We start from the raw sequence: 22,696 nt of genomic DNA, 5'->3' as shown, positions 1-22,696 counted from the left end.
TTGGGGAAAACACAGCGAAATACTATATATTTAAAGAAATTTCACCAAGCAAACATTGAAAAAAAAAGAGATATAAAAGCGAGCAGACAACTTTCAAACACTAATGATTGTGAAACCGCCGTACAAAACTTTGGTCGTCCTTTAAAAAGATTAACACGTGTATAGCTGACGTATACATAATAATCAACATTATAACGATCTCTCTCCTAAAAAAACGGTTTTCAAAAGTCTAACAGATTTTCTTGACAAGTTCATACGACTACACAACTGTAATGTCTTTCTCAAACACTGACTGGCCGAGCTATGCATGGTTAGCCACTTCATAAAATGTCAGTCTTATCTCAGTTAAACCAGCCTGCCTGAATATGATTCCTTCTAAATTTAAGGTCCTGGATCCCGTTCTTCAAAAGAAGGCTACACTGAAGTCTCATGTTTTTGGGGGTTTTTTTTAAATCGATCTGAGTGTGTGTTACATATTCTGAACCATGATGCCATTTTGGACAGTATATACTTTTAAACATATTGTCCACGGTCAAGCAAAACTTGATAAGCCTGTCATGTTGCGTTACAAGGCGCCGAAGGTAAAATCCAAACAACGCCATTACATGGCAAACAAGCCAAAGTGCATTTTTTTTAACCGCTGAGTAAGGCAGCTGTATTTTGAACTGAACTTTGTAACGACTCAACTATCAGAATTTCCGCTTGACGTCAAATTAGACGAAGCAGGATAGGTTTCCTCGAAACCAACTGCGTGTCTTTCTACACATTCCTCTACTCAATAAGAAAAAGGGAAATAACGTTTTGCATAATAACTTCCACACTACTAATATCACTGTCTGAAACTTTCAGACGTCTGTATAGTCACTTATTTGAGCAAAAATATCAACACAAAGCGACCGCGCTGACATAAAAAATAAGGATGGCACACCACCTTCCTTAACAAATTTGCTGTTATACATTTGATGAGATACTCGCAGTACACGTCATATAGAATACAAACAGTTCCACACCCATGTACAGAGAGACAAAATTTCTTCTATTGATAGGCAGTTTTTGCCTTTTACAATCGCTCAATCATTTATTTACTACTGCTATATGCACACCTGTAACATGGGTTTATATAATAAGCCTAAAAAGTCTTTCACATAAAATAAGTTTAAGTACGAAGTTTCTATATTACCAAGTAAATGTTGCTAAGATTTATATATACCGGGGTCGATTCCACAAAGCCATTTTTGATTTCAGTCAAAATTTTAAATACAATGTTGTGCCTTATTTTTGGGTTATAGAGATTCAGATTTTGAACACCTCGTCAATTTTATCTTAAGACAAACCAGCCAAAATTTCAACTTCCAGTACCAAATATTAAGCAGTCTGGCGGAGTCTTAAAGTTTGAATTTAGTCAGAATTGGCTTTAAGGAATCGGCCCCTTAAACCGTAAGTGAGACAGCAAAATCTGGAATTGGTCTTAAATGTTCTGTCTAAAATTGACCAAAATATAGCAAGATTTCTAACTGCCCAAACGTCAATGTAACCAAATTTGATGCAATCTGGTAAAGATTTGAGACTTTGTCTAAAGGCCTTGGACGAAAACACATATAGCAATACATACTGATACAGCCCAAAGGAATCTTCACAATGGCACGTAAGGTATAAAACTTACTGCTAACAAGAATAAACAATGATCTCCAATCACAGTACACCTCGTTATCATTGTAATATTTATGACCATAGCTACATGATTAACACAAGTGTTTATAGACGTTAAAAATAAAACCAAAGAATTGAGAAATTGAGGAATTGACAGAAAGGAGAAATCTATAAAGGAGAATAACAAGCGTACCCAACACTGTATCAATCGAGATACCTGTGTTCGGACAAGGTAGAAAATTTCCTTTTATACCAACACACGGTTAGCCAAAGCTCGATATAAAAAAAATACACGGTGAAAATCTCGAATTAAGATGGCCTGTCCAACCTTTCATCATGTGATTTTTGTTAACCTTATCTCTGACCGCTGTGAGTTCCATTTTGTTGGTGCTTTGACGTCGAAGTTTTGATGAAATTTCCTTCACAAAAAAAAATTTAAGAAATTTCAGGCTTACAAATTTCTCAGATTAGGACCAATGTCAAAAATCCAACACATTTTAGAGTCTCATCAACTATACTTCTGTAGGGCCGTGGTTACGTTGTCCTGTGAAAGTGTACATAATTACAGTCCTACATGTACACCAACTACTGAAAGTGTACATAATCACAGCCCTACATGTACACAAACCAGTGAAATTCACATAATTTCCAAGCGTTCTTAACAAAATGGGTCGATCGTCGTTCTCAATTATCGATGGTTCCCCCAATCACATCCTTAAAAAAAAGAACATTTGATTTGCTTTGTTGACAGTTTGGAAGCCTTTCTCTCATCTTACAAGAAGTACAACACAAAATGGCGAGGGAATATCACAAAATAACACTCTAGTGTGTAGTAAAAGAAGCTACTGATGGTAATGGCAAAAGAAATAGCAACAGCGGTATAAAATTTACCATTGATTTTTCAGAAGTGGTACACAGCCATGTATATGTATTCAACCACATTCATTAACAGACTCTTTTGCTAGACTATTAATATAAATACGTGTAACGTGCATGTATCAAACACAATTTTGATGACACAGTGAAATACAAAAAAATGATACAAAAATGTACAACTATCCTCAGCAGTCAAAACAACGGTTAATTGTTCAGCCTAAATACAGGAAATGTGTAATTAGTTACAACTTATACAACCTTTTATATATATATATATATATATATATATATATATATATATATATGCACAACAGTATTAATATGGTCACAACCGTGACCACTCTTAAACTCTTAATATCAAAACTCTTATTATTTTAAAGGGCAACTTCTGCTTTACACAACTTCGTGATACTCAGACACAGGTTTAAAAACATTGCCGTTACTTTGACGAATGTGTGTGCTTGTAAATAAGAGGTAGCACTCCAAAGCCCCTTGCAGTTTATGCAAGCCACAGATACATTTTGATATAATTGTCACCACTGTGCACCATGTACATTCCTATGCCAGACCAGTAAACAACTCTCCATAAACCTTGTTGCAAACAAACACATATAGTACAACTTATGACGGTTACATGGAACTTCGAGTTAATATTAACAAGCACAAATGCACAGTCCATGCCGCTGCTAAATCCCTAAAATAGTCGATGACATCTTACACACAGGACCCATGTTACATATGTTAAAAGATAAGGTGTCCAAAATTTTAATGACCAACCAAACCAGAGCGATTTAAGGAGTGGCTTGTTGCAGCTACATGTAATATCCCATGCGCCCTAGAGGCTGATTTAAATAAATAGGTTTAATGAATGTCTAACAAACTATGCACCTTATGCCTTCACCACTTTTTTCACGTAGCAAAACTACATTCTGTAGAAGTAAAATCTATACATATTATAAGAAAATATTTCACTGTGGAAAAACCAGTAATCTGGAAATTAAGTGGTGCCAGTGATACAAAAGATTAGTATTAAGCCTGAGTCACCAACATTACCATTTCTCATGGCGGTAAGCTGATGCATTTTCCACAGTCAACAGTTCTCCCACATTACCTCACCAGGTACTTCCACATTCCAAACAGACACTTGTTTCTCCAAACACTTCACAAATAGATCTATCAGTGGCCAAATTTCTTTCTTCCAAATACACAAAATTATCACCTGCATACCCAGCAAATGATACATTCACGTTGCCCGAGGAAATTGGACAAGCATATCAACCGATTCTTGTGAACGGGCATTTGTAGGTGTGTTTAACCTTCATGGGTCAGGTAGATGTAAATCCTTTCTTACAATATAAAGACCAACAGAATTCCTGTTTTGTTTTGTTTTTTTTCAGCATTTTTTTCTACAAAATCTGTGTGTTCTGAGACATCCCATTTGAACTAAATAACTCCTGGGCCATTTTACTGAGGGTTCCGGTGAATCACCTATCTAAGCCAAGCAAGTAAACCATGGCCTATAAACAATGGGGTGATGTGCTTGTTCTGCTGTATCTTCTTATATGTAGCTACATCCCTGGTTTTTGTCGTGAGCCAGATATGTCACTATGATGACATATAAAAACGAAAACGAAAAATGACACACAGTTAAAATGGTTGAAGGATTTGCTGTGTGGATAGCGATTACCCTAATTGTTCAACCTTTTTGAACCACCTCTGCCACCAATATTTTGAAAAACTGTGAGAGAGCTATGGGGTGTAGAGAACTAATTTGCACATTTTTGCAATGATTGGATGTTTAATGACCCAAACAAAACATTTTCGCATCATTTAGATAATAACTTGTAAGCTTAACTTCCACTGAAATTAAGTGCTTTAGTGGTCGAAATGGTTGGAAATTTACAGTAACCTAGACCTCCTGATCAGTATTTAGCACTCTACCCACTGGGCTAAAAAGAAATTACCACTAGCTACAGCAATATGTAGTATAAGCAAACAATAAACAGCTTTCATTGATACATGTCATCACATACCGCCTGATATTATATGGTAATTGTGTGTAGAAAAGCCTACTGCCCCAGAATTCAGTGGATTGTTCTGCTTTAAGGGGATTCCATCAACAAATATCTCCATAGCTACAGTAGAGTGCTATTAAGATCTGGATTTCAAAGTAAAGAGATCATGTCAGCTTTGGTCAGAATGGCTGAATGACCTTAGCTATGTACATGCAGCAAAATGATTTTCACAACCATTACACAATTTCAATGCAAATCTAAACAGCAGGAAACAATGTACACAACAGATGACTCATATTTAAAAAAAAAAAAACTGTCATGGTACATTGAAGAAAAATAGAAAAAGAGATGTTTGTACACTACACTGGAGAAAACTTCTTAAAGGTAGAAAATACAAGTGGAAAAAAACAAATACAACACTTTCCATGATATACAAATGTTCATGTATGGGCCCAGTCAACTCATATTATAGTACCTTTAGATAGTAGACAAAATATCAATAATTACATGAGCATCTGGAGAATTTTGCTGATAAGGTTTCATACATGAACTTGAGCAAATTGGAGGACACAGTTTAAAATGTGAGAGTGAGAGTGAAATATAATGATATATTTGGTAGAGAATTTATCTAGGTCAACCTACATCACAAGCACTCAGGTAACCTTAGTGGGTTTTCTACGCACAGTTCAGCAAAAAATATCTTATAAAATACACATTAATAATGAACAAATAAGTTTCATCAAATTCCTTTCGCTACCCCCAGACAGGTGCCTATGTACCCATTGTTTCAGAGCGACAATTAGTTCAGATATGAAAAACATCCAAAAAACCATGACATCAGTAGATTGTTCCACATGAGAGGCAGCATTACTTTGGAACAACTACTGAAGGGCATTGTAAATTCTCATAGAAGGAATGGCGAGATGCACCCTCTCTATATTCCCTCTCTCTCTCTCTTCTCCACTCACACTTCCTGCCACAACACGCTACTACTACAAGTAAATCACATCTACCTGTACATGTATTAATTATGTCCTATTCAGATGCATCGATCAGAGTTCAAATTCAATGTCAATTAAACACGTTTACAGTATAAAACAGCAACCATTCAGATCAGCTGAAATGTATATTCTTTATATTTATCTTTGGTCCCAATCTTGTTGAACTGTTTTATAATATACAGCATACATATATGAACTTGTGACAAATGGTTTTTATAGATCTTGGTTTTTCCTAAAAATATCAATACTGTCATTCATGGTTTAGTCACCGCTATTCATCAAGATGATTTGTGTCCAGTATGACAAAACTAACAATACAATACCTAAATATTGTCCTCAATTTAAGCTCTAAGTCATTCACTGATCCATGCTATCAATTTCTGGTGTTCTCTTTAATACTTTGCTCTCAATTCATTCTACATCTATTTTCAATTCACTGCAAATGCCCTCTCAGTTGTTCTATTATGAAATAATTGTGTTTGTTTCCATTTTGTTTTGGCATGTTTTCTCTTTAATCCCCTTCATGTATATTCTCTTTTCTGTTCTGACGGTCACTGTAATTCTTAAAAATTTTCCCATGTTTGCATGGTGTGTATGTAAGCATATTCTGATGGCATTGTCTGAGGGGACTGATAAAATTATACTTGCTTTGAAGCCCTGAAATTGGTCAATACAACCAATGTAGTTTTGTCTCCAAAATCATATTAAAAATGTGCATAAAATGCACTGAAAGTTGCTCTTTTTTATGTGAAAAAGTTGGGGAATTAGGGTAATTCACTCTGCTTCTCAAATGTCTTTCCTCCCTCTTTTCCGTTTCTATATTCATGTTCTCACTTGTCTTCCTTAGTTTTTGTTTCACTTAGTAAATCCATTGTCATCCCATTTCTCTCCATTCTACCCATCTCTTTCACCTTCCACTTGCCCTACAGTACTATGTTCTAAATTCACTACCAGTCAAATGCCTTCTTGTTATCCTCCCTTCTCTTTCTCACCTCATTCCTGTTCCCACTTGCCCTCCTCTGTACAAAATTCACTGCAACTGGAACACCTTCTTGTTATCCTCCCTTCTCTTTCTCACCTCATTCATGTTCCCACTTGCCCTCCTCTGTTCTAAATTCACTACCAGTCAAACGCCTTCTTGTTATTCTCCCTTCTCTTTCTCAAATCATTCCTGTTCCCACTTGCTCTCCTCTGTACAAAATTCACTGCAACTGGAACACCTTCTTGTTATCCTCCCTTCTCTTTCTCACCTCATTCATGTTCCCACTTGCTCTCCTCTGTACAAATTTCACTGCCTGTCTTTCTTGTTTTCTACCTTTCCTCCCCGACCCCTAAACTTCTTTTCATCACTTGCTCTCCTCTGTTCTCAAGGACTGCATTTCCCCTGTGAGAACTTCAGTCATGTGAACACACTTCCTGGCCTCCTCGTTATCCATCATCTTCAGGGCCTCTGAGGCTGCTGTTCTCACATGAGAAATTGGGTCATTACGCCTAAAAGAGAAAAAGGTTGCTATTTCAACAAATATGAGTATTCCAGAACACACGGACATGTACCGAACTTACATGTAACATGCAGAGAAAGCTTTGAACAGACTAGGTGAAATTGGGTCGTTATGACTACAAAAGCAAGACATGACTGTTTTACTTAGTAGACGAACATGTACTCAAGAACACAGGCACCTCACTTACCCTAAATGACCTCAAATTTCGCCCACAAAAGAGCATTTTAAGAGGCAAATAAATGTCACACAATATTATTTTTGGAGCTAAAACTTACAAGTTTCCAGTAGAATAACATACCATGTTCCAAGTAAACTTCAAAACACTTTTATGAACTCAACAGAGCTCTCAGAATCAGGAAAATTAGGCAAGTTAGTCATGGACGAAATTTATGGCCATTTTAGGTACATGCAGAGTAAGCTGTCAATAGACCAAGAGACCACAGTTTCTTGACAGTCCATGTAACCAAATAGACACCATTTAACAGGCTTTGCTCAGGTCAACAGCACAGTAAATTCTTTACTTTTTTGTCTGTTTTTATTTGATAATAACTAAGCAGTTTTTAATGAATACTTCCTAACTAGTGAAGTCTAACATATGGTAAATGACAATAACATTGGACGAAGTTTTAGGTCATTTACCATATTTATTTATTTATTTAACTTTTGTCCAACACTACTTTTAGGAATTATTCTTAATGATTTTCGCATCAGATGGGTCGAGGACATCAAAGTACTCCCCTTTGCCAGGAAGAGAAGCGATTAAGGGCCCCTAGGGATAATGCCAGTGGTAAGAATCCAGATGCTATATAGAAGCAGTTTAACTGACTGTAACGTTCAGGTTGACATAAAAGTAATGTATGATCTAAATATGTTCCAATACCAAAGGAAACCCACAACCAAGAATCGGCAGGTTGCCGCCAGACTTTGAACTGTACCATAATTCATCATGAGCTAGACTTTGGTGAGAGGCTCCTGTGTCATTGTGCCTCACTAGCATGTTAACCACAGTTGCCTGACCATTTATGTCTATCACGCAATATGTGAAAATATACATAAAAAGACTAACCATCTGTCTGCAATGGCCTCTACAGCTGAGGCCGCCTGTAGAAATCCTAGAGCGAAACATGCACTCTCCCTGACCAGCCTATCCTCATCCTCCAGGGCCTTCATCAGTTTGGATAGGCTCTTCTTAGACCGGGCATCTATGAGTGGGGAGACAAAGGTCAAATGTCAGGGCGAGCTGCTCGCAATGTATGACTACATGAATATATTTATACAAATCATACTCCAGCCATGCTAGAGCTACAGAAAAGCATTATCTTCTTGCCCTTTAAGAACTGTTTTGCACTGCTGCCCATTCTCAGGAAATTATGAACAGTAAGTGAGTAAAATACTGAAATGAAGATATAAAGAAAAGCCACATTTATATGTTCATACTAAACTCATTTTACTGTGAAATAAGCCTTGAAATCTGGATGTGATGACTGTGATGAAAGAATGTAACAAAAACTGCAACTCAAGGGTTGGCTGAAGTATTGCTTGTGCTGATTCAGAAACCAACAGGGCCATTAAGTAATGAACACTGATCATGTATTTGTTGCTGGAGAAAAGGCAGATGAGATTGTACAGTGAGAGTTCAGTCCCTTTGCTGCAAATGACTGGCTCTTTATAGTAACATTGATCAGTATCTTACCCAGAAACAATGTCAGCTGTCAATACATATATCTTGTTCTGAGAATGTGTTACACTTAAATCCAAATTTCAATCATTAAACTTGGTATGTTCCTTTCAGTTATTTCAGCTGAAATGTCAAGGTACTCAGAATTTACGTTGTGAAGCTATACTCTGACCTTCTTATGTAAGGAATAACAATTTTAAAGTGATTTGAAATTTTGACATAAGTCTAAGATTGTTTCTTGAGCCTGGAACTATAAAAACCTTAAATTGTTAGGGAAACCTATGACACTTTACAACATAATTTACAGGCACCTCTTCAAAATCTCTATCTCTTGCATTTTACCAGAATATTAAAGTTAACTCGAATATTAAAGTTACCCCCAGCAAAGAATTTTTTTTCTGGATGACTTAACCAACACTGTATACCACCACAGTCACGACTGTTTTAGGCTGCTCCCATCAAACATATATTTAAAGGGAAAGAAAACAATAAAATAAAGTAAGCATAGGCTAAAAGACCATTAAAATCTGTTCTACCGTGCCTAGTTACTTAACAGTGTATTAGGACTTACTCTGGGTATTAATCTTTAGTCCAGACTGCTGTGACATTTGTTTTCCCACAGGCTCTACCCAGTTTCCTCCCACCACAATGCTGGTTGCCGTCATATGAGTTACATATTCTTACGTACAGCGTAATATATCAAATAAATATATAAATAAATACTGTGCAATTTACTTTGGCTTCGAATGACACTGGTATTAACATTTAAATCCAGCTTTAACTCTAATACACTTTTGACAAATGGTCCCTCCTGCCTACTTCACTTCACATCATTTCTTTCCCTTAATATGGACGTATTGGTGACTTACTTGATCTGGCCAATGCTATGGCGGTAACAGCCCGGATGTTTGGATCTTGATCAGACATCATTTCTAACAGCCGAGCCACCACTGCTGGGGTGGAGAATTTACCTGCAGCCAAAGAAACACACTGGTACTGACTTACATACATGTATACTTGAATTAAGTATTGAAGGCAACTGTAAAGGCCATCATTACAAACGTGTTGGGGAAACCCAACCAACCCTCAAACAAAGGGCATTATTATGTGAATTTGAAAAAAAAATTTATTTTAACATGCCAATCCTGTATATGCACCACTGTACCAGTAAGTTTAAATCCTAAGCACTCTCCTAAGACTAGGACAACTGAAAGTCTTGGATCCAGGGAAGCGTCCCAACATTTGAATCATAGTTAACCTGGATACAGGACACTCTCCTTAATATTTGAACAACAGTAAGTCTTGATCCAAGAACCTCTCCTAACATGTAGACCACTGAAAGTCTGGATCCAAGACACTCTCCTAACATTTGGACCACTGAAAGTCTATCCAAGACACTCTCCTAACATTTGGACCACTGAAAGTCTGGATACAATACACTCTCCTAGCATTTAGACCACTGAAAGTCTGGATACAAGACACTCTCCTCACATTTAGACCACTGAAAGTCTATCCAAGACACTCTCCTCAGATTTTGGACCACAATAAGTCTGGATCCAAGACACTCTCCTCACATTTGGACCACTGAAAGTCTGGATACAAGAGACTCTCCTAACATTTAGACCACTGAGAGTCTAGATTCAAGAGACTCTCCTCACATTTGGGCCACAATAAGTCTGGATACAAGACATTCTCCTAGCATTAAGACCGCTGAAAGTCTGGATCCAAGATACTCTCCTAACATTTGGACCACAATAAGTCTGGATACAAGACATTCTCCTAGCATTTAGACCGCTGAAAGTCTAGATCCAAGACACTCTCCTCACATTTGGGCCACAATAAGTCTGGATACAAGACATTCTCCTAGCATTAAGACCACTGAAAGTCTGGATCCAAGACACTCTCCTCACATTTGGGCCACAATAAGTCTGGATCCAAGACACTCTCCAAACATTTAGACCACTGAAAGTCTGGATCCAAGACACTCTCCTAACATTTAGACCGCTGAAAGTCTGGATCCAAGACACTCTCCTAACATTTAGACCACTGAAAGTCTGGATCCAAGACACTCTCCTAACATTTAGACCACTGAAAGTCTGGATCCAAGACACTCTCCTAACATTTAGACCAATGAAAGTCTGGATACAAGACACTCTCCTAACATTTGGACCACAATAAGTCTGGATCCAAGACACTCTCCTCACATTTGGACCACTGAAAGTCTGGATCCAAGACACTCTCCTAACATTTAGACCACTGAAAGTCTGGATGCCAGGCACTTTCCTAATATTTGGACAGCACAAAATCTGGTTTGGAAGACACTCTTCCCACATCTGGACCAAAGTAAGTTTGGATCAAAGACACTCTATAAACATTTGGAGCACTGTAAATCTGGATCCAAGACACTCTCCTAACATTTGGACCACTGTAAATGTGCATCCAGGACACATTCCTTATATTTGGTCCACTTAAAATCTGCATCCAAGATAGTCTCCTCACATATGGACCACAGTACGTCTGAATGGAACATACTTTCCTCACATTTGACACCACTATAAAACTGGACACTCTCTCATAAATACTTTTAAATTCATTTTTAACACTCACCTAAATTTTGGACCACTGTAAGCCTGAGAGTACTGTCCATATTAAACACCTCTTTCATAGCATACAGACCCCGAGCATACTCTTGTAGGCGGGAGTAAAAGCAGTGAGGGTCACCCTGTGGATTTCCATCACAGAATTGGTCGTACATGTCCCGCTTTATCTCTTTTCTCAGATCAAAAATGTCTTTGTAAATTACATTGACAAAAAAGCGTTGGTTAAGATTCTCCTCTGTGTAACTTTCCTCTATTTCTTCTCCATAATCCTTCACAAAAGCGTTTTTAAAATTCACCCATGAAACCTCTCTTTTATCGCCAAAGTTTCTTGGCCAAAAATCCTGCAGGTTTTCATCTGTCTCTTCAACAGTTACATGCGACAAAGAGTTCAGGAATTGGAATGGATTGTCTTCATCTATAGGAAAACTTTTGTCTCCAGATGACTCAATGCCATTCTGGATGCCAGACAACAAACCAGGAAAATTCTTCTCAAAATCTTCAGGTTTAACGAAAAAAGTCCAATTGATTTTGGCCAACATCAGTTTCCTAAAAAAAATATATCATGTACATGTAAGTTTTTTATAAGGTACATGTACACAGATTCATTTTCATTTTTCAAACTTAACAAATCAAATAGTAGCAGGTCAATCTGCTCAAAAAATGAACCATATAAGCATATTGGGAGGGTTTAGCTACAGCACAAATAATACAAATAGTGAATGAATGATTACAACACAAAACCACTACGAAAATATTACAGTTATATCGTGGTGAGAACATAGATTGTGTAATCAGACACCAAACCAGGGGTAACTTAATCTTAAGCCAGAACACAGTTCTAAACATGTTTACAGTACCTCACATTTCCAAATTGATTCTATAGCTTTTTGTTCTGAAGTTACCTCAGTTACATGTGTATTAATGTCATCACAAAATGACAAATGAACTGGTGGACAACTGGGTGAATGGATACCTAGGCCAAACGGACTGATGGAGAGGTGGACTGATAGACAGGTGGGCTGAATTACAGGCAGACTGATGGACAGGTGGGTCGAATTAAAAGTAGATTGATGGACAGAAGAGTTGAATTACAGATAGATCAATCTACAGGTGGGAAGAGTCACATTTAGACTGACAGAAAGATGTTTTGAATTAAAGATAGAATGATGGACAGGTAGGCTGAATCACAGATAGATTGATGGACAAATGGGTTGAATTACATTCGATTAATGAATAGGCACATGTAGGACGAATTACACACAGGCTGACAGACAGGCAGGACGCATTACAGATAGACTGATGGACACGTGGGTAAAATGACTCTGAGACAGGTGGTCTGAATAGATAGATCAATGAACAGGTGTGATGAATTACAGAAAGACTGCTGGCCAGGTGTGTTGAATTACAGACAGATCGATCAACAGGATAGTTGAATTACAGACAAATCGATGGACAGGTTGGACAAATTACAGGGTAACAGGTGGGTTCAATTACAGAAACATGTAGATTGATGGACAGGTGGGTTGAATTACAGATAGATCGATCGACAGGTGGGAAGAGTCACATTTAGACTGACAGAAAGATGTTTTGAATTAAAGATAGAATGATGGACAGGTAGGCTGAATCACAGATAGATTGATGGACAAATGGGTTGAATTACATTTGATTAATGAACAGGCACATGTGGGACGAATACACACAGGCTGATAGACAGGCAGGACGAATTACAGATAGACTGATGGACACGTGGGTAAAATGACTCTGAGACAGGTGGTCTGAATAGATAGATCAATGAACAGGTGTGATGAATTACAGAAAGACTGCTGGCCAGGTGTGTTGAATTACAGACAGATCGATCGACAGGATAGTTGAATTACAGACAAATCGATGGACAGGTTGGACAAATTACAGGGTAACAGGTGGGTTCAATTACAGAAACATGTAGATTGATGGACAGGTGGGTTGAATTACAGACAGATCGATGGTCAAGTGGGTCGAATTACAGATAGATTGATGGATAGGTAGGGATAATTACAGATAGACAGATGAGCAGGTGGGTTGAATTACAGGTAGATTGACAGACAAGTGGGTCAAATTATGGATTGACTGATGGACAGGTGGGCTGAATTACAGATACATTAATGGACAAGTGGGTCAAATTACAGACAGATTGGTGAACAGGTGGGTAGACAGGTGGGTTGAATTACAGACAGATCGATGGACAGGTGGGTTGAATTACAGATAGATGGGTTGACAGGTGGGTAGAATTAAAGAGATTGATAGACAGGTGGGTTGACAGGGGTGTTGAATTAAAGACAGATGGGTCGACAGGTGAATTCCTGAACAAAGAGCTAGGCATTCCTTTAACAATGCCTTACATTCCACAGTCCAGCAGCGGGCCCAGATCCCTGAATCTTTGCAGCCCCACAGGGAAAATGGAGGAGTCTGTGATGTAAGCCAGGGCAAGTTCATCTTTACACTGGGGGTCACAGGCAGATTTCTCACTGAGCACCAGTACAAATACCTGCAACATTCAATGTTAAACATTTTATTTACTCGTATTTATTCACTTGATTTTTATTTAATACCATATTCTAAAATTTTCACAGAAGAAATATGCAAAGGCAAGCCAGTTTTATGGGTGGTGAGGACTGGGTTAAACCACATGGGGTGCACTTGGTACACTGATGAACTTTACCATGCGTGATATTCACCATGTATGTCATATTGATGGAAGGGAATTAATGGTTATCGGTTACACAATCCAAGCAAAATCAAATGTTTATTATCAGGAATTTTTCATCTACACAGCCACAAGCAAATGCACATGAAAGCAGACATCTCAATGCTGCCGACCCTACCCACAATATTGCCAATTGTAAAAGGCATATATGGTTATTTGTGTAGCTTACCTTGCACTGTGAAACGGCCTGGCCTGTATCCCCAAGGTTTGGGTTGTCCATGTCTGAGAACCACACTGACAGGCCTTCTGCTCTTAGGGCTCCTGATTAACAGTTGTTCAATATTACATCAAAACATTACCACTTAAACCACAGTGTTCAACATTTCATAAAAACATTTACATATATTACCTACATGAAGTCGTGAATAACAGAGTTCAACATTCCATAAAACAGCTATTACATTATTCCACATTAGTCCTGTACAACAGCATTTTACTGTGTTTGTATGCTAAATGTGATGACAGCAAAGCCTTTTGAATAAATCTAGACCAATGGCATGTTGATAAATTATAAGTAACATCACTGCAATTTTTTTACCTACGTGTAGTTCTGTTTAAGCCACGGAGGCTGGTGCTACAGGACTCTTAAGTTGCTACTGCTTAAGCATTGACATGAACAGCTGGAATTAAAATCAAGCTCAGATGGAGTGCTGCTGTGTTGGGTCTTAAGCTAAGGCATATGCCAAGCTCCATAAAGCAGCCGATGTATTTACTTGATGGGTGTTTATGCCGTGCACAAGAATATTTCACTTATACGACGGCGGTCAGCATTATGGTGGGTGGAAACTGGACAGAGCCAGGGGGAAATCCACAACCATCCGAAGGTGGCTGTAGACCTTCGGCAGGGGAGGGAGCCAGCATGAACTGGACTTGAACTCACTGCGACTGCAATGGTGAGAGGCTCCTGGGTCATTACGCTGCGCTAGCACGCTAAGCAGCCCCGCAGCCAATATAACCCAAGGTATTGAGGAAGAAGGGTGTAATCAGGCCACAGATACTTTTTTCTACCATGCTTGGCAACTGTATAAATCAAGTTTTAATCTGAAATTCTTACGAGTCAAACTAGAAAACACGATGTGACGTCACATGTACAACAAGTATACATGGTTAATAAAAGGCAGAATATGGTTTCAGTGACAAAAGCACAAACAGCTGAATCCCAGGGTTATAGAAATATCTGTATAATGTACTTTAAAATGCGATATCGTGGGTATTTAACATCACAAAAACAAAAACGAATGTTTCTTAAACTTCACGTGGGATACTATATCGATGCATGTATACAAATGATCTAGCCTTGCCGTTTCTTTTAAAACTTAGATGTTCAGAACGGCTTCACGCACCTGCTAAATGCCTCACATGCTCCACGTCAGCAGGGTTGTAGCTGATCATGACATCAATCACATCTCTGGAGCTCTCTGCTAACTCTGTGGTCATGATGCCTCTTTCGAACAATTGTTGCTGTTCTCTTCGGTTTTAATCTCGTTATTTGCAGGCGTGACTTCCTTCACGTTGGCCAGTGACTGCCGCGAGCCGTGCAAACTTTCACTGCCTTTTCGGTAGCTGATGATGTCACTGTAATCGTTTATGCTGGTTGGTTCAATTACTGGAAACAAATGCAAAACAAGATCAAAATGCCTATCGTTAATACGTATGTTCTTTATCATCTTTCCATGGTTAAAATGTTTAATATTTTGTGCTCTTCAGAGTGACGACCTTGACAAAAATTTAGCTCATCCAACATAACAGAAGTACTGCATAGGTAACCCACCAAATTTCTGATGGGATTTTTTTCTTTTAAAAATTAATCAGTGATTATTAATTATAAACATGGGCATTATATAACAACTATCATCCTCTATATAAACATCCTGTACCTGATATGAAAATGTTTACATATTTACTGTGTTTTACATGTTAGTTATTGATTTGATTGTAGAATTTTTCACGTTACAAAATATATATGACTGACAGAGGAGGAAAACGAATTGCCTGCAGTAAAACCCCAGACTTCTGGTGAATTACTGAGGAGCTTTCCCTCACAGATGTCATACAGGTGGGAGGAAACTGGACACACAAGACAGCACTCTTCAACACATCAACAATGGTAAAATGCCATAAAATTTCACCCATGATTAAAGTTTCACATTCTGCACGAGTAGATATAAATATTGATTAATAGAAAGATGCTTTAGGGTGTGTTTGGGAGGTAGGATGATAGAGCATCCTACTGGAGAAAAAAAAGAAAGTTTCAGCACCAAAAGTAATATTTTTTTATTGAATTTATTAAATGGGCGAAATTTTTATGTTAGGTCAATTAATGTATGTGTTGTTAACAAGTAAATGCAATAGTACGACTCATTATACCTACATGCTGACACAAATTACGGACAACACAACACAACACCTGGGTCTTTAAACTGAAAATAAAAACAAAATAAGTAATAATCTCAAAACATTGGAACTGATGCAAACTGTACAAGACCATGAAGATATCCACAGAACATCACTACATATATGTGGGAAGGCAAAATGATGGCGAGTTAAGAGATATGTTTCTAAATGACAACCATGGACACCTTTGTTTGGAGTGGCGTGCAGTGGGGTATGAGTGGAGTGGCGTGCAGTGGGGTATGAGTGGGATGGCTGGGGGAAGTTTTATATCTGACAACTGACTTCTTTGTATGTATGTACACTTGGGGTTTAATGTTGTGCTTAGCAACTTTTCAGTCATATGTGGACGAGGAAGCATTGTGCGTATGTACATATGGAATGTCTTGCGTCAAAATGCTGCCGCCACTGAAGTATCATGCCGAAGACGCTAAACATGACACCTCACCCAGTCTAATTAGACTGACTGTGACACCAGGTCAACCAGTCATGTTTCCTTGCTCCAACCTCTCAGCGGTGAGCACCAAGTGAGGCAGCAGTAAGTACTAAAGTTTAAAGTATTTGGTATGACCCAATCCGGGTTTGATGCCTGTTCTACCAACATCAAGGTGAACATTCTAACCATAAGGCCACCGAAGCAGTCGACTTCACTACATGTTGATGTCTATTTCTTCTTCTACTGTGTAACTTTTACACAGTTACTTCTTACTTAACTTTATAGGTCACATATTTTTAATAAAATCTTGTGAATACACATTAAAGTTAACCAAAATCCAAAACACACAAACCTTCATTTCTCACATTATGCATGTACTTTACCCACACTGTTTGAAACAATAAAAAAAAGAAGTGTGCATATCAGAAAAGAGTATATGTCATGCCGTACTCAAGAATGTTTCACTTATACTAAGGCAGCCAGCATTATGGTGGCAGGAAACCGAGTAGGTTATTTAACAAGAACAATATTTAATGTGTTTTTGTATTTAAAGTGAACATAAAGTCAGCTACTAAAGCTGAATGAATCAATAAAGCAGTATTTCAGAAATGTTCTAAAAATATTTTAAAAATTCTACACCACTTATCAACAAAATAAATAGCAAATAATCGTCAGCACCTAGCCACTCATTTGGTGACGCCATTTTGCCATGTTATAGCTATCTAGAGTGAAGTCACAAAACCTAAGAACTCTCCCGTACCATCAGTATTTAACGTGATAATGAGAAAATACAAACAAAAATGCCTGATACCCAACCAAAGAGTATCAGTTCTGTTCCGTTTTCAAAGGGCCGATGTTTCATTTAGTTTGGTGCTTGGTTAGTGCAATGTTCTTGGACACAAGCGGGTGTTTCAACAGTCCTGCTCGTCCTCGTCCTGCATGGGTGTAAGCATTTGGCCTAGCTAGCTGTACCAACTTCAGGGAATTTCTCGAACGTAGCAGGACCTTCTGAATTATAACTGACTCTTTCATTCAGATTTTGGAGAGATATATTCGTAACACATCTGACTTTGCTAAGGAAAAATAAATGCAAATGTCACAATATTTTTCTTCGAGCAATGACTCTTCCGAGGCAGTTTTTTGACAGCTCACCCTGATAAGTTACTGCAGTATCCTGCCCAACATGCACGCATTGTAACACTGAAAGCTGTTCTCAGTTCCCTGCTCATAAATGTGTGGTTCAAAATGCAGCAGTTTATTGCTTAAACTAAAAATCCAATTTATTGCATCGATATATGTCTATTCACCATAAGAAACCAAACTGACAATTATCTTGTGGCCATCTCAGCGCTAGTGATTCGCCAGGTTCAAAAGGGCCTCTACAACATGGCAGCTCAGAGTGAACTGTCCCTCAGTTCCACATCCCCAAGGCTGAACTTCATCTTCTCGGCTTTCAAAAATTTATTAACTTTTTTGAATGTTTTGCTGTGATAACTGTATCCTGTCACTTTTTCTATGTATATACAGTGGCAGACCTTATGTTCACTTTAAGGATGATTTTCCATTCATTCTATAAAAATTACATTAAGTACATGTACGTTTTTTTTTTCAACTTTAACTGTTATTTAAGCTGGTTTAAAGTTTTCAAAGCATCTATTTCCTGTTCATTCTGAATTTCTCAGGTTCTGATGTGCTCTCACCACAACATGGCTGAAAAACTGCTAATGTGGGTTTTAATCCTAATCAGTCATTCATTCTAATACACTGGACACTTGTTCCTGATCTTATCCCGGTCTGAACATGTGCTCTGGGAGTATGTATGTATGGCAAGCATTTCCATCATATTTACAAGTGAGGAGCTTGAGATTAATATTGCTTACTGTTAATTTTGATATTTCGTCCGTTGAGATGTCGAGGGGAGTGGCTAGATGTGGTACACCCCATCATTGTCAGAGGGTACACTCGACCAATCAAGGAGCAGATCAGTCACCTCAGCCATTCGGCCTTCAAGCCTCGTCAACAGTTGCCTAGAAAAAAAAAGATAATACATTGCAGGCTGAATACAGACGTAGTTTTCACTCATTTTCATACATTCTATGGAAATGTCTTAACACAGATTTGATAGCAAGACTACCAAAGAGCTAACCTGTAGGAGAAACATGAATGCAAAACTTAAGCTGAACACATAAAGTACTTGAACATTTGCATGTGCTTTAACATGGATTCTAAAATACAAAATGCCCGAAATAACCTAAAATTTCACCCACAACAGTGCATTTTCAGAAATGCATATAAATGCATTTCAGAAAATATTATTTTCGGTGCTGAAACTTACAATTTTCTAGTAGAGTATCATCCCATGGTCTGAGCAAACATCAAAATACCTTTCTAAAAGCAACAGAACTCTCAGAATCAGGGAAAATGGGCAAGTTAGTCGAGGACAAAATTTATGGTCATTTAGGATTGATGTGAAGGTCATGTATTCCGCAATTTATGGTGTTTTATATGTACATGTGTAGATGTGTGCAAAGCCTGAGCTCAATACCAGATTTGACATTCCCATTGAAAACTTAACCAAAACTGTCGTTACAAATGTTGTTTATTAGAGCAAGGATCACTATACACATACATGTATAATTATTTTAAAGGTGCTGAAAACGTAAAAATTACCTAAAGAGTGCCAAAGTTAAATTGGGTCTTTAATATTCTTTCAATTTTACCTTAAATAGAAAAAGACGCTTGAAAATAATTCTTGTATAGTGGGTATTTGAGATCATCTTTTGGTACATGTATATATAGTCTTGCTGTAGTAATGTTATTAATGATGATGTAACACACATTTAATAAATCTATATGCACTAGAATTAGGTCTTTTCAGCTAATAAATGTGTTCAACCTGGACTTTGTTCATACTTATTTTTTTAATAAATTCATAAATATCAAGAAAAAAATAATGACCATTCAACAATTTACATTCAAATGTATTTATCAGACAAGCATCACATCCTTATTTAGAACATTATTATGCAACGATGATAAATACCACCAGGTGGTCTTAAATGCCCATCATACACCAAAATATTTTCAAATACCCATCATTCCTGAAAATCGAAGGCAAATATTTGAGACCATAGAAGTTTTGACACTCTTTCATCTAATTTTGACATCATTTTTATGTTTTATTCTCCTTTAAGAAAACATTGTTGGTTGATAGCACATTCAAAATTATTCACAGTGTTTTAATTCATCAGCACCTGCATATCCAAAGAGGGCCCTGCTCTTAAGTTTTTATTGGCCTTTTGATGAAATTATTTAAGTGTTAATTTCTTTAAAATTCTTTTCTTGTTTCCATATTTAACCTGAAAAGAAGAATTTCCCAATGAATCGATCCTATTTTGTCTGACCCCTTTGTGTTACTCCTAACAAAGAATTTATTAAGGATGGACTAATTGTTACCATATGTACTGAACATGCATATCTTTTAGGTTATATTTATTTATTTATTTGATTGGTGTTTTCCACCGTACTCAAGAACATTTCACTCATACGACGGCGGCCAGCATTATGGTGGGGGGAAACCGTGCAGAGCCCGGGGGAAACCCACGACCATCTGCAGGTTGCTGACAGACCTTCCCACATACAACTGAAGAGGAAGCCAGAATGAGCTGGACTTGAACTCAAAGTGACCGCATTGGTGAGAGGCTGCTGGGTCATTATGCTGCCCTAACACGCTAACCAAATGGGCCAAGGAGGCCCCTTTTTAGGTTATAATGTCCCTGCTTTAGCGAAGATATGCTGGCAGATGTACATGTGCACTTGTACTGTGTACTACACACTAGTTAAAGGTAACATCATGGGATGACTGTATCCATGCATGACACATGTTCACGCATTAGGAGCTGTTAATATGCCTCATGCTGATCTGTTCCATTCACAGACTCCATTTCCTTGTGTAATTACAATCATGATGTGTTCAGTTATCCCTCAGCTAACCTTTCCATCAGAAACTGTTCACAGATTAGTTGACATTCACGATGCCCTAAAGATTCTTTGGCATTGTTGCAACTGCTGTTTTTGTACGTTTCCTGGAGATCAAAGCTCATATCCCACAGGCTGAGGCTAAAATGATGGGCAACACCTGGTGCATTTGGTACAGTGAACAAAAGCTGATTTCAGCCAGTGAAGACATGGTAGCCAATGTTTTCTTTTCAAGTAAGCGAGTGGGAGATATGTCATTTCTTGTGAGTTACAGTAGTGATGTGAGGAAAAATTACTAGGGAGCGTGCTTCCACAGTGTTTGTACTTTCATCAGAGTGCAGTTGTAACCAGGCCATGTCGCAATTGAAGGTTGCGAACAATGCTTTCCATGCTCAAGAACAACAAATACTCATCTAGACACACTGTATCGTTAAACTTTAACATACATCAACACCAGCATGTAGGCTAATATACCACACATGACATATTCGATTGGGGGGTCTCCGTGGCTCAGTTGGTTAGTGCGCTAGCGCAGCGTAATGACCCAGGAGCCTCTCACCAATGCGGTCGTTCATGCTGGCTTCCTCTCTGGACATACATGGGAAGGTCTGCCAACACCCTGAGGATGGTCATGGGTCATTCCTCCCACCATAATGCTGGCCATCGTCATATAAGTGAAATATTCTTAAGCACGTAAAACAATAATAAACACCAAACCAATAACTAAATAAATGAACATATTCAATTCTCATGTGCAATGGTTCATTTTGGGTTTTGTACTACTAAGTGTGTTTTTATCAGCCATTTCAGTACCATACTTCATCTCTTTAGAATCTGGGATCTGATAAAAACAGGTAACAGAGTATATGTGAAACCATCGTGGTATCAGGGATTGCGACATACATCAATATCCGGAAAATATCGTTCACCCATTTGCAATGACAAGTGCTGGCACCGGCAGATATGCCAAGCTATATCAACGACGTGTTCGATCTGCCAGATACAGATAACAAGGATAAATTACATAAACAAAGCCTCTAGCTGAGAACAAACGAGACTGTCAACAGAATCAAGAGTGGTTGGTTTTACCTGAATAAAGCTGTTGGTTGATCAATATGGAGGGTAAATGGGCTATCTGTTGTGTAGTTGGTCGGTGTAATGCAGTCTGTCAACATAAATAGCCTCGTTACGCCCTCTGGCGGAAGGCACGGGTGATCAAAAATACAAAACTAAAACAGATGCTAAAAATAACGAAACAGGAATATAAGATTGCCATATTAATTCGTTAAAGTTGGATAAAGGTGTCCTACCGATTAATGTTTAGTGAAGGTTTCAGACTTAAATTTTAGAAGCGTGATATCACCTTGAAAAATCTTTGATATTGCCAAAATATTTGCGAATATACACCTTGGAAGCTAGCTTTCGTTTTGTTGTGACAAGCGATTTTGCCCATTTTAAAGTCATCTCTTAGTCTCGACTTCACTGATCCTCCAGTTACGAAGACAATATATTTATAATAGTAGGATATGGGACAGCTGATTTGACTCCAGGGTGCATTCGCCTATACGGTATATGCTTAAACACAGGGCATCCAGTCAGATGTCACAATGATTCATCACACAATTAACGGACGCGGATCGTGCACGATCTGATGGTTAGGGTCGCGCGCCTTTCAATATCCAGAACACACGTGGGACGGCATCAAAGCCGGCATGGCACAGGGAATTTGTAGCTTCCCCGCTCCCATTGCTTGTGGGGCCTTCATTGGTGGCAAGAGTGGCAGATAAGATCGATCGTGTGGCACGCCCATTCGACAGTTTAATGAT

At 38.1% G+C, this 22,696-nt stretch overlaps 1 protein-coding gene across 2 annotated transcripts; it reads right to left on the bottom strand.

The window, feature by feature from the left end:
* Positions 1-2,880: 2,880 nt before the first annotated feature.
* LOC135476138 (uncharacterized) lies at positions 2,881-22,053 on the bottom strand. Of its 2 annotated transcripts, XM_064756057.1 has the most exons (10): positions 21,960-22,053; positions 18,773-18,919; positions 16,437-16,485; positions 15,409-15,671; positions 14,235-14,326; positions 13,701-13,846; positions 11,330-11,868; positions 9,592-9,693; positions 8,111-8,246; positions 2,881-7,033 (listed from the first exon to the last, which is right to left on the bottom strand). In XM_064756057.1, the coding sequence occupies exons 4-10, from the start codon at positions 15,500-15,502 to the stop codon at positions 6,889-6,891; spliced, it is 1,254 nt and encodes a 417-aa protein (XP_064612127.1). In that variant the 5' UTR covers positions 15,503-15,671; positions 16,437-16,485; positions 18,773-18,919; positions 21,960-22,053; the 3' UTR covers positions 2,881-6,888. The 2 variants fall into 2 exon arrangements, with proteins under 2 accessions (XP_064612127.1, XP_064612128.1); XM_064756058.1 differs by lacking the exon at positions 16,437-16,485.
* Between the last annotated feature and the right edge of the window lie 643 nt (positions 22,054-22,696).

Source organism: Liolophura sinensis, chromosome 10, assembly GCF_032854445.1.
Source record: "Liolophura sinensis isolate JHLJ2023 chromosome 10, CUHK_Ljap_v2, whole genome shotgun sequence".
NCBI classification, from domain to species: domain Eukaryota; kingdom Metazoa; phylum Mollusca; class Polyplacophora; order Chitonida; family Chitonidae; genus Liolophura; species Liolophura sinensis.
This window is presented reverse-complemented; position numbering and strand designations above follow the sequence as displayed.

Bases quoted from the DNA above. Each gene is read 5' to 3' on its own strand.
- LOC135476138 (XM_064756057.1), bottom strand. From the start codon at position 15,502: ATGACCACAGAGTTAGCAGAGAGCTCCAGAGATGTGATTGATGTCATG. The intron at 11,869-13,700 runs GTAAGGCATTGT...TATTTTTTTTAG, and splicing joins CCGCTGCTGGACTGTGGAAT to GAAACTGATGTTGGCCAAAA. The intron at 8,247-9,591 runs GTAAGTCACCAA...CCCCACTCATAG, and splicing joins CATAGCATTGGCCAGATCAA to ATGCCCGGTCTAAGAAGAGC.